The 13,092-nt window shown below is 46.4% G+C and overlaps 1 protein-coding gene across 1 annotated transcript; it reads left to right on the top strand.

Moving 5' to 3' along the window:
- The first annotated feature begins 218 nt into the window (after positions 1-218).
- pkdccb (protein kinase domain containing, cytoplasmic b) lies at positions 219-9,357 on the top strand. Its single transcript, XM_062522919.1, has 7 exons — positions 219-627; positions 1,084-1,200; positions 2,761-3,032; positions 3,358-3,437; positions 3,742-3,849; positions 6,115-6,291; positions 7,786-9,357. Exons 1-7 carry the CDS (start codon positions 316-318, stop codon positions 7,893-7,895), a joined length of 1,176 nt encoding a protein of 391 aa, XP_062378903.1. The 5' UTR covers positions 219-315; the 3' UTR covers positions 7,896-9,357.
- Positions 9,358-13,092: the final 3,735 nt, after the last annotated feature.

Raw genomic sequence — 13,092 nt, 5'->3', positions numbered from 1 at the left:
GCCCTCAGCACAAGTCGCTTCTCAGGACAGAGCATGTCGTCTTCAAGAAGTCCACTTTGCGCGGTAGCACTTTTTGCATTGCTGGTTCTTGCTTCAACATTTCTTATGAGGAGTTGGCACTATGATCTCCAAGAAAAGACATTTGCCAGCCGACACCCTGGCGTGGATTTTCTCTCAGTACAGAATATTTTATTTAAAGAACTTCAGGAGAGACACGAAGAAATTATACCCTTCTATATTGCGACGGATGGGGACAATCTACTGGAGTTTTCGGGAAACTTTGTGTCGTTTTATCCATCAATAAAACCAGATCGAATGCGTCAATATAATCACAAAGAAAAATTAATCGGATCCAGTTCGCCTGATGAAGATATGGTTGGCTGCGACCAACTCGATGACATGAAAGTTGTGGATTTCCTCGGCTCGGGCTATACGAAAACTGTCGTCAAAGTGGACTTGCCAGATGGATTATCAATTGCACTAAAATCTATCAACGACCAAGGCACTGACATGAGAAAATGTCTTGAGGAGTTTAAAGATCATGTGGGCTGCCACGAACTTGTGTCGTTCAAACTGAAGAAAGAAATAGTCCTCTTGCAGAGATTACAGCATCCAAACATTGTAAAGGTAGGTGAAAAACTTCTGTAAGTAACTCAGCATTATAGGAAATGTTGTTGAGCGCCATATCGATGGCTTACACTCCTTTTTGTGCTCGGCAACCTTCTGACAAATTGAATTGCTTCTAAAACCAGTGCTACCATTTAGTCCTATTTGAAGCTGGACACAATGAACAAGCGACAGGCACAAAGCGCGTCTGTGAGGGGAGGTAAAACGAGATCCCTCTATTTGCTATGCCCCATTACACATCACTTAACTAAACCCAATTTGTGCAATTATTGCAACGGCCTCTTTGTGAAACACATGTTCACAGACCGAATCCGTCCATCAAAAGCAAACAAGAGGGGATTGTTAAAGGGAAAGAATACTGCTGTTTTAATTACTGCATGTAACCCATTCTCCTGTATGTAGTTTAAAACGCCATAACCTTTAGTTCAACTAATTGACTGACGTTTTGATTGGTAGCTCAAAGGTCACTGTCGGGATAGAACACCAGCGGGAGGGATCACTGCCATCCTGGAACAGGGGACTCCTCTACAGATGATTCAACTCCTGCAGAGTCCCTGGGAAGAGCGCTTTCGGGTAAGGCCCTCCTGCCTCTCCCCTCCACCCCCAACACACACACACACACACACACACACACACACACACACACACACAATCTCCCTCTCCCCAGCAGTGTTAATCAGGGCAGCCCCACCTCCCATAGCGTCCCACAGGGCCCTACCTGAGATTGGGGGGGCTGGGCCGAGGGGGGTGGTGGCGGGGGGTGGCAGCATGACATTCCTGGCCTGGAGTGGATTAACTTTTCAGGCCCCCCCACCAACTCTTGTTTCAGGGCAAGGCTGATCAAATACTGCGGGGGAAGAGAGATGTCTTGGGCTTAGCGCTTATCTCCGGTGTCATCTCACTCGTGCTCTGCTAATTTTCCACTCATCGCTCTCATGCCACTAATCAGAATCTACCTCCTCTCTCAGCTTTCTGTATATTACTTCTAAAGATATGACACACAGTGTGTATGCTACAGTGTACTCGAGTAATACCATGCTTTAGGATAGTATTCATATATACCTCAATATAGGTTGAAAGCAAAGAACACATGTCTTGTTTAAGAAAAAGTCCTCCTGTTAGACTGATATAGGCCTACTTTGTCTGATGTTTAAAGAAAATCAATTTGGTCAAAATCACCCCGCTGTGTTGGATAGGATAATAGAAGTTGCAGAGCAGCCAGGGGTATTATGGCTTCAGTAAGCACTGTTTTTACAGTAGGCTATCTACTAGTCAGTCAGCAAGCGGTTACCTAATGCCACTGCTATGCTTAGTTCCCCACCATGACCAAATCATTTTCCGCCAAGTGATCCACCACCCTCCAGAAAGCCAACCCCTCCGCATGCATTCCACTTTAAAGTCAAAGACCAAATTCTTGTGTGAACTCGTGATCTGGGTCTCAACCCCTCTGTGTCTCACCCAGCGTTGGACACATGAGGATCACATTTTTCACCCCAAAGGCAAAACAATAGTAATAAAAAAAACACTAAAGCTTTAAGAACTATGCTTTGTATTCACATTCTATTGCTGGGTTTTGCTGGGTCTGATCGGCACTTTGTGTACAACTTCACTTTATCTGCCTTGTCAACAAGCAACCTTTTTCAATGATCTTTTCCTACTAAATGAGATTGGAATAAAACTCACATTTTTGTTCTTTTCAAAATGCCGTTCAGTTGGTTACTGCAGATGTTTTCTTTTCTTTTTTTTAATTCAGTAGGCCCACTCTTGAGTATAGTGCTTAGTACGTTGCTGAGTAAGGCTTGAGTATGGTGCTGACCAAGCTTGGGAACAGTGCTGACTCTGAGTATCAAGTCAAGTCATTTATTTCATGCATTCTGCTCTATCAGTTGAGCATCAAGAGGACGTGCAGAATATAAGTGCAAAACAGCATTAATCGTGCATTCTTTTCTCTCCACTCCTCTCCTCTCCCCTCCTCTTTCTTCTCCTCTCCACTTCTCTCCTCTCCCCTCCTCTTTCTTCTCCTCTCCACTTCTCTCCTCTCCCCTCCTCTTTCTTCTCCTCTCCTCTCCTCTCCTCTCCTCTCCCCCTCTCCCCTCCTCTTTCTTCTCCTCTCCTCTCCCCTCCCCTCCTCAGGTGTGTCTAGGTGTGGTGCGGCTGCTGCACTACCTGTCCCAGTCTCCCCTGGGCTCGGTGGCCCTGCTGGACTTCCAGCCGCGGCAGTTTGTGATGGTGGACGGCGAGCTGAAGCTCACCGACCTGGACGACGCCACCGCCAGGGAGCCCCTCTGCCGCACGGACGCAGACTGCTTCCTCCAGTTCCCCCTGCGCAACTTCAGCGGCCGCTGCTCCGAGCAGGGGCGTTGCGAGGGCATGAACGAGATGCGGAACCTCTACAATGCCCACAGGTGAGGCCAGAGGGACACCCTCTTCAGGTGACGCCCCTGAGGCTTTTGTGTCAGAGTTCCCGGTGGGGACATCAACAGTCTTTTTTGAGTGATGAATTGCCTTGTATTGCCTTGTTGACATGTAGCTTTGTAAAGGTCAGCGTAGGGGTGACATGTAGCTCAGGGATTGTATCTGAAGCACGTGTGCTGTCTGCCTGGATAGATTTACTGTTTGGGCTTTGTGGTCTAGCCGTTTACAAGACGGTTGAGTTATTTTGGAATTTGCTTCCACAGACTTCCAGAGATTTTCTAACTTTTTTTTTTTATTGTGTTCTTCAACTCGCAGGTATTTCTTCCTTTACCTTCTACCTCACCAAGCTCCACCTACACTAAGGCCCCTTGTTGATCAGATTATGAATTCAACAGGTGAGTGATTTTTTTTATTTGTTTAATTGCATTTATTTTATTCATTTGTTATAAAACTGTTACTCTGCCCTTTTGCATTGCTTTGTCTAGGAACTCCTATTTAGTCATACATTATCAAAACAGATTGTTATGTTAGGACAGGTGCAACAATCTCTTAAAGAATTAATAACTGTGAAGACGGATACCTCTTCAGGCAGTGTTTTGTGTGTGCACCTCTAGTTGTTTAATTGTGTATATATTTGTGGTGTTTGTTAATTATCCCTCATCGTTGCCTGTGGCCTTAATGTTCTCCTTTCATCTTCAGCTGAATTAAGAAACGACATCAACGGCACACTGGAGGCCTTTGAAGAGGTTTTCCACATCTTCAAGTCTGGGCTCCACCTTGAGAACTTGCCTCCAACATTAATCAGGGGTAAGATTTCTCTGCTTGGTAAAGTTTCACCCCCCCCCCTCCCGATACACGTGTTAATGTGTTTGACAGAGCAGCCCCCCCCCCCTGCCCACCCACCCCCCTCCTTCATTAGCCATCCGAGGGATGTGGTGAGTATCGGGCGCTCTTCCTGAGACGGTCACCCGATACTCCCTTTCTCCAGCTGCTCTAACGCTTTGTGTGGGACTTCCACGCTCCCTGCTGCTGTCTGCCGGAGATGTGCTTCACCCCTGCCGGCCTGCCTGGCTTGCTTGCGTCGCTACGGTGCCGGCCGCGGAAGAGTGAGAATCCACATGGCGTGAAAACTAAAAAAAAAAAAGATGCACAACTGAAAACCGTGTGTCGCCGTGAATCCTGCACGCTTTTGAAGTGTTCCTGCAGCAGATGTGCAGGTCTCCCACTGTTTAAAAAAAAAGAAAAAAAAAAAAACAAGGAAGGACGTAACCTAATCCTCCTTCAAGCAGAGGTGAAACAGCACTGTCTCCCTTCCCTTTACGGGCTTTTATCGCCGTTCCCTGGGCGATGACCTGAGCTCTGACATCTATAAATTACACCTTGACAGAGTTTAACTTCAGTAAAAAGCCTTGGAAGGTGGGGCCAATGTCACTGGCCAGGCCATGTATATAACACATTTCTTTCTGTTTTTAGCCCGGTGTAAACTGAACGGCACCTCTGGAATCAATTACAAATGCGTGCCGACGCACTGTTTGAAGCGTGTAGGCCGTACGGGATGGCTGGGTTTTCCAGTGCGTGTGTTTTCTGCCCCCGTTAAGACCCCCTTCTGTTTGCTGTTCTGTGTCACTGCGGTACTGCATGACTCTCATTAGTATGCTAGCGCTCGTTTCCAGCACTAGTAATGAAGGTGAAGAAACATACACACACACACACACACACACACATGTAGACAGACACACATGTAGAAACACACACACACACACACACACACACACGCATGGACGCATACTTGCACACACGCAACAGTAACACGACACTTTAGCCTCTGGCGAATGAGAAGAACTTCTGTTCTGACGGGGAGCATATGTGAGGCTCAGTGCGTGTGTGTGTGTGTGCGTGCGTGCGTGTGTGTGTGTGTGTGCGCGCTCATAGCTTACTTGGCCCTGTTAATGTTTAGCAGATGAGTTTTTGGTGGTATAGGGGGGGACCCTCCTGCCTTAGACTGTGTCTGAATAACTTTCTGTGTTTCTGGGAACACTTAGCTGCAAACCACATTATGCTCAATAACACAGTCATTATAAAATATATTCTTTATCTGCCCTATTTGTGACTAATAGAGTGATCTAAAACCAGAATGCATTGCAAGAATAGGCTTGAGGTGATGGCAAAACTCCATATTTCTGTTTCTGCTCTATTTTATGAGTGCTTATTGTATACGAAGGTTGGGCCAACTTGTCTCTTCTTTTTGCCCATAAAATAAGTCAGAATCATACACAGTAAAAAAAGGTTGGCATGCTCAACTTAACTCACTGGTAAAGTCGTCCTGTGGCTTTGACTGAGTTAAGCTATGTCAACATGTGTTTAAGGGTAATAAACTTGTATTGAACCTAACACTACACGGTGCATAACCTCAAGTCAAAGCAACAAGATAGCTGGTCTGGGTTCATTTGAGTCAACAAATCCTCTATTACAGTGCGCAGAACTTGGGCTATTCACATATATTCACTTAGCTGACGCTTTTACCCAAAGCAGCTTACAAGAGAGGGAGCAATACGCTGTAGTCTCTCGTCTCCTCTCGTACATGCGTAGCCCCCCCTCTTTTTTCTTGGTTGCCTCACCTGGCCATGGGAACCTCATACGGAGGCCTCCGAACAGGATTTCTCTCCATCATGTCTGTAAGCCCCTCTCCGCTCTGTGTCCGTTCCCCTCCCCCTCTGCCGTACTGCCAGTGGGAAGCGTGTTCTCCCCCCCCCCCCCCTCGTATCCCATGGGTTGGGGCTCAGAACCCCTTGTCCACCCCCCTCTCCCCTCTCCCCCCCCCCCCCCCCCCTCCTTGTTCAGACCTTTGCTCCCCTACATGGTTTCTGAGTATGGCTTATTAGTTGCATATCTCTTCTTCTGTTAGTGTTGTTTGGACACTTTCCCTCTGGCCCCCTTCTCTTCCTCCCTTCCTCTTCAACATGTGATATGTATACTGCTTGTGTATATGATACATTTGGCCTGACGCCCTCTCCCTCCCTCCCTCCCTCTCTCTCTCTCCTTCCCTCTCTCCTTCTCTCCCTCTCTCCATAGAGTACACCTCCATGCGCGGCGTGAGCAGCGGGGGGAATGTGGACTACCGATGCTGGCCCTCGTACAGCCAGCAGGGCTGCGTTCTGTCCGTGCACAGCGCCAAGGAGGCGGCCGCCATCTGCCACTCCCACCCCCAGTGCTCCAGCTTCTCGCTCAGGGACCAGAGGACCTGGACAGGTTAGTTATCCACCAGAGCCAAGCAGGAACACAACGCATTGTATTTTTTCCTGTTTACATTGTAGTGTATGTGTCTTAAGCTGCTGGGACCTTGCATTTCCCCTTGGGGATCAATAATGTATCTATCTATCTATCTATCTATCATTGTATCAGTGTCACTAAGGCTTGTTTTCCCTTGCTGGAACACATGTTCAGTTGATAAAAAGCGTAGACAAATGACTATGACCTCAGACACCACAAGTTTTTTGTTATAGCAAGCTGTACCACACAGTTGTATTTCAATTCAGTGCTTAAGTACAAGCTTACTCACATAATTACAACATTACTGCTCTACAGACATTGGGAATAGAGAGCACTAGGAGATTTTAGTCATGTAGTTCTCTCAAACATGCTTGTTGGTTGCAACCGCTTATTCTACATAAAATACTTAATTTTTTGCACATGTTTTTACATTTTCACTTGTATGTTTCCAAAAAAAACAGCAAAACTATTCTTAGACATCCACAATGTAAACAACAGATCCAGATCGTTTTTTTTTTAAGGGAAACATGTAGTCATGTTTTAACTGAGGAGAACAAGCTGGTGGATGTCCAGATTGTTCCCATCCTGAACTGAATGCTCTGGACAGGCCTGTAGCTTCTCCAGGGTTTCTGCGAGGTGTCAGATCGTGATAGGCAGGCTAAACAATCTTTTGGGAAAGGTCCGACCCGTGTTCTCTTTGTCAGTTTGAACATAATCTATCAGATAGTTGTTTTTGTTTCGAAGTGACAGGGAGATCTTTTCTCAGGGGGTTGTTTTTAGACGACGTTAGGTGTGTGGGACACCGCGGCTCTCTGCTAAATGTAAGGTAGCACCTAATCTACAACAGCGTTCCACCGCTTTGTTCCTCGCTGAGTAGGTAGCTCTTTAAAAACAGCCTTCTGTGTAGGAGTGTCTTCTGTGGTGAAAGATGAATGCTGGCGAAATCCTCTTTGGCTCCAGGCCAACAAAACTCCCTCACAAGTTTCAGAAGACACAGGAGGGGGAAGAAAAAAGGCACTTCTTTAATGTCTTGTTGTAAAGCCCGCATGACATAGTTATAAATATGTCTGTCAGTTCATAAGGTGTCATTGCAATTTAAATCCACAGACAGCCTGTAATTTAGCTGTAATGGTCAAAACAGTCAAGCGCCAGTTGCTGTAAGCTAGTCCATCTGGTGTGCGCCCTGACAGGGTTATATATTTTCAGTGAGACTTTTGTTTTTGTGGGTTGTAAAAACTTTTAAACTGTTCAGAGCATAGCTTCAGTCTACGCCTCTGTCAGTCTTTTGAAATCTGGAACATCCTGAAAGCAACGCGAGTGAGTCATGATTAGAAGTTGGCTGCGGATATTGAATAAATCTCTCTGAAGTTCATAGGCTGTTTCTTCACCGGCTTCATTGAGTTTGTGAGTGGGGGTGCTGATCTCTCTCTCTCCCCCCAACCCCCTTCCCCTCCATCTCTCCCCCCTGTACAGGACGTCTACTCGCCACGTTTCGGAGCGGCTTCAGCCATCTTGTTCCAGATGTGCACTCGGTGGTGTACGTACGAAAGACCAAGGCCAGCCTGGGAGGAGGCCCACAGTAGAGGACCCACGTGACGTCTCAAGAGAGGGGCTGAACGGAACAGAGGAGACCGGGCTTTGGCTGTGTACTGGTTAAAGGATGGAAGAGGAGAGAGGTGGAGGTGGTGGTGTATGTATGTGTGTGTGTTTATGTGAGCGTATGTGTGTGCATGTATGTGTGTTTTTGTGAGTGTGTGTGTGTGTGTTTGTGTAGAGAGGGGGATGGTGATGTTGTCAGAAGCACATGAATGTAATGGATTTATAGGGATTTGCATTCGGCAGTCATTTGATCTGACTGCCAATCCCAGTGTGCTGCCTGGGTGCATTTAAATGGGATTTCCCTTTAGGTATAATTACCCCCCTTGCCTACACATTCACACACACACACACACACACACACACACACACACACTCTCACACACACGCATGCCTCCACTACCACCACCCTCATGTTATCCTTCTCCGTAGAAGGTGAAGACGTGGGGAAAACACCTCTCTCTGTGTCTTATTTCCTCTGAGCACTCGTACGGCTCACGTCCTACAGACAGGCCCACTGAGCTCACTCACTCACTCACTCACCCGCTGGTGGCTGGGTGTCTGTGAGAGAACAAAACAAGAACAGGAAGAAAAGAAGAAGAAGAAGAAGAAGAGCAACAACAAAAATAACAGCAAAAAAAGAGAAAGAAAAACAAAAACACAAGCGCTTACCCCAACAGACTTTAATCTTAATTGGCTGAGAAGCTGTGCAGCTCAGTGGAGGCTGGGTCAGTGCTGGAGAAGCGACGAAGAGCGCTGTCCTCTGAGCAGGCCGAAAAAAAATTAAATTAAAAAAAGTCTAATCTGTGGTGCTCAGCACCACATACAGGACCAATCACCTGTGACGTTAATGTAAAAAATGTGTTAATAGGGGAAAAAAAGAACAACAACAGAAATGTCACGGTTCACTTGACGACTTCGTGCTGAGATGCCTGAGGGCGGGCATACACATCTACTTAAAGAGAAGCCTCAGCCAGCTTCAGGCAAAGTCTCCCTAATTAGGTCCACTCCACTGTGTAAAAGCCTTTCGGTCGAAAGACTCTGATTTGAGTAGAGATCTGTGTGTGAGATAGAGTTTTTGCTGAGACTTGCTTTTTAGATAGCTGGGGAAAAAAGATGTTAAAACTGAAAAGCCATTTGGGATAAGAGGAGCATGCTCATTCTAGTGAGATGTTACGGCAGTGGTTGTGTAAGTGGCTGTGGAGATATTCACCCCATGGGTGTAAAGACTGTAATAAAGAGATCCTCATAAAGAGATTCTGTGAATCTGTGAGCATCGGGATCATAAGTTGTCAAACAGACGTGTTACAGCTCTGTAACAGCATCATGACCATAATGTTTTATATAATAAATTGATCCATATGCATCCAAGTTTTTTTTGCATTTGATTTTGTGAAATGCACGTTAGTTTTAGAGTTGACATTCCATGGTATTGCTGCTTTTTGTCTAGCGAGCTTAACTGACGCACGGCATACAAGTTTGGTTTTGATAAAAGCTAAATAGCAATATATTGGGTGATATCCTGTTGTAAAAGCACTTTTGCATTGTTTACAACCCAGAGCTGAAAACTACACAGTGCAGGGCTGGTGGGAACAATATGTGTTTATCAGTCTCTCAAACAACCAAATACCAACTAAATGAATCCAAAACAGGTTAACTACAAATATTTAGGTTTACAAATGGTAAATAAAAACTTCAATCAACAAGCCTGAAGCAATAAGAGACTATTGTGTAATTGATAGAGGGAACAGTGTATGAAAACCCTTTCTGTTGAGCTGCTTAACTACTCAACTTATATAACTGCATTGTTTGTAAGGGTACTTTAAATAAACTGTGGCTGTTTTTTTGTATTTAAATCTGATACAGAACTTCGACAAGCATGAATAAGATGTCATGAATATTTTCGCTGCTCGACTCCTGCGGTTCCAAACAGCATATGTGTTCCCCATGGGCTCTTTCTCTCTCTCTCTTCCTCTCTCTCGCTTTCTCTCTCTCTCTCTCTCTGACTTGAATCTGCAAACCATTTCGCTGGGCAGAGAACTGCCGCAGCCTGCGCCCCTGCAAAGTTTACACAGAGACCTCCAAATGCATGCAAATAATCACTCTCCAGGGTCATTACGGCTTCATTATTAGATGTAAATGTGCCTTGTTTGGAGGCCCTTTCTCATGGAGCTTGCGGTCGGGGGGGCCTCGCATAATGCACCCAGGCATTAAGAACAATCACGGGCTAAATCTCCTGTTAGCACACGAATGGGTCGGCCATCTGCCTCTGTTAAGGGAATCCCACTCGCTCCCCTGGTGCTGAAGATATGCACAGATAAGACCAGGAGAGCCCTGCAGTGGGCAGAGGACATCGGGGCACTCTGAATGCCTGGGAGGGGGGTCAGGCGGAAAGCATTGTCCCTCCCTCCCCTCCACACACAGACACACACACACACACCTCCCCTCTACTGTCCCAGTTTGAGGTGGTTGATAAGATGTTATGTGACTGGGCCCTGCACTTTGAGAACTGGAATGACTTGAATGCAGGGTAAACATTGGGCAGGGAGAGATTGTCTCCAGGCAAGGCCGTTTCAAGGCAGCGGTGTTAAAACTAAAGTGCGACCCTGCAACCAGTCTTGTCAGTTTTTTTTTTTTCAGTCCGGTTCCATTATCCAGTTTATGGTGGAGTCAAGCTACAAATTTTGGCGGTTTCCTCCTCACTGCAGTTGAAGATGTTAAAGTACTACAACTAGAATTATATTCAAGCCACTCTAACCCCCTTCCTCGTGGTTTCCTCCCCCCCCCCCGCTCCTCGCAAATTGAAATTTTTGGAAGGGCCAGTGTTTGTTTTGGCTCACGAGAATGAATCGCAGGAAAAATGGCCGCCCTGCTTCTGGGGGCCTCAGTGCGCATTCCTCGGCGAGGTTTTCAAATCCATCCATCAATACCCACGACTCTCAGCGCTGTACAGGGGCCACGCTGAAGCCGTCAAGTGCGCTCTGGAAAACTCACCAGAAATGGCGAACTCCACCATCCGTCATGGCCACAGCTGTTAGGAAGTGGCTGTGCACCATAAAGGTTTTGGGTTTTTGAGATTTGTTTATGATGATCGACAGTTGCAGTGCCATATACTGTAGATAACTAGACATAACAACCAGCTGGTTCAGTCTAACACACAACACTTACATGATAGGAATATGTGTTGTTACATGCTTTGTTAGTGGGTAAAATGATTCTACAGAATCAGAACAGTATGCTTGCTTGCATATTGTGTATGTGATTTATAATATATCTGCTTGGGTCAGTTTCAATGTTTTTAGGTCTACAGTCTGGATTGTAGGGATTGTAATGAAATCCCACCTGGTTGTAAAGCTAGTGAGATCTCTGTACATTTAGGCTGTCTCTCTGGCCTGGGATTCAAAAGATAATACTTTCACATTCTCCCCCAGCCACCCTCTCTCTCTCTCTCTCTCTCTCTCTCTCTCTCTCTCTCTCTGTCTCTCTGCACCCCCCCCACTGTCTCTTGTACAGAGTCGCTCTGTTTCTGCGGGTTAAACTGACAGCTGTGCAGTTCTTTTTCGTATTTGAAAGAGATTGTTATTACACCCCTCTCTCTCTCTTTCTCTCTCCCTCCCTCTCTCCTCTCTCTCGTTCTTTCCCCTTTGCAGTGTTTCTTTAGTTTCCAGTTTCACTCGACTTGTTTCCATCGGTTTATTCATGGGCTCCATCTGGAAATGATATGCTCATAAAAAAAACAAGGCATCAATGGCTGGGAGAAACGTGTTTGAGGGGCATCGTCGGTACCCCCTGGTTGCCTTTCTGCCTTCAGAAAAGAGAGAGAGAGAGAGAGAGAGAGAGAGAGAGAGAGAGAGAGAGAGAGAATATGAGTGTTTTGGTCTGGGGGGGTTCTCTGTTGCACGGTATATGCTTTGGTAGTGTTGAGTTGATGGCTGTTCCGGGCGTGTGGCGAACACAAGAGGAGAACTTTCTCCTTTCAGAACTTTAAAGCCTTTGGCAGGCTCTTAGTAAAACAGAGGGGAATAAATCTGAAAGACAACAGAAAAAAAAGAAAAGAATGGAGGAAAAGAAGAATGCGAGGGATTAAAAGGAGAAGAAAAGTAAGAATGGAATACGGGAACAAGTGGTAAAGAAAAAAAAGAAAGAAAAGGGAGTGGAAAAGTAAATGAATAAGTGTGGAATTTCTTTTTAAGTCATCCCTCCCTCAACCCTTCCGCTGCCTACCCCACACATCCTAAAGTTGGACATGTGAGAGTAGCGTCTCCTGACAGCTACATGCTGGTGATTTATGACCTTCACAGCCCGAGAAAAACGTTTGTCTGCTCTTTTTCCTTTACTCGTATTTTTCCTCCCCTTCTCTCTCTCTCTCTGTCTTTTTCACCCTCTCTCTGTCTCTGTCTCTCTCTTTCTGTTTGCTCTGCTTCAATCTCACACCAGTTTTGGATTAGCACACAGTCTTTGAGACCAGAGCCCGAAATCTCTCACTGTCATCATGAATCTCCCAGAATGCACTCCTGCAGCGACATGGGGCCGCTCTCCAAGTCGTGCTGTTCTGTTCTGCCTCTCCCTTCTCTGCATCTCTGATTTCTCCCTGCATTATTCTTTCAGTTTCTTCTCTCTCTCTCTCTCTCTCTCTCTCCCCCTCTCTCAAACCACCATCTTCAAACACCATCAATTACATCAGAGCTCCACCAGTGCCTCAGTGCCTAAACTCCTCCACCTCCACCTTCTCCACCCCTGCCCCACCACCACACAGCCCTGTGTAAATCATCTGCTGTCTCCCAGACCCTCTGTTCTGGCCAGGACCTGAGGGAGAGGTAGAGCAGAGAACAGAGGTAGGGAGGAGGGGAGGAGGAGGAGGAGGGGAGGAGAGGAGGAGGGGAAGGTGGGAGGGGTGGTTCTCTGTCAGAAGAGGTAGGCCTCTGCCTCTTCTCGTCCTGGCCTTCAGGAGAGAGGGAGATGGGGGGGGGGGGGGGGGCAAATCAAAGCTTTGCCTTTTGTTCAGGGGCTCTCCTGACCCTGTGTGTTTTTATGGCTGTTTGTCAGTGGGACAACGCCTCAGGAGAAAGTACAAGAGGGAGAGAGAGAGAGAGAGAGAGCGAGCATAGGGGGAAAGAGAGAGAGAGGAAGACAGAGAGCATAGGGTGAAAGAGAGAGAGAGAAAGAGAGAGATTGAGAGAGATT

Source organism: Sardina pilchardus, chromosome 20, assembly GCF_963854185.1.
Source record: "Sardina pilchardus chromosome 20, fSarPil1.1, whole genome shotgun sequence".
NCBI lineage: Eukaryota > Metazoa > Chordata > Actinopteri > Clupeiformes > Clupeidae > Sardina > Sardina pilchardus.
The sequence above is the reverse complement of the archived record's forward strand: the minus strand, read 5'-3'. Positions and strand labels throughout refer to the sequence as shown.

Coding starts and splice junctions, on each gene's coding strand:
- pkdccb (XM_062522919.1), top strand. CDS start 316: ATGCGTCAATATAATCACAAAGAAAAATTAATCGGATCCAGTTCGCCT. Junction 1,201..2,760: donor CCTGGGAAGAGCGCTTTCGG/GTAAGGCCCTCC, acceptor TCCCCTCCTCAG/GTGTGTCTAGGTGTGGTGCG. Junction 3,850..6,114: donor GCCTCCAACATTAATCAGGG/GTAAGATTTCTC, acceptor CTCTCTCCATAG/AGTACACCTCCATGCGCGGC.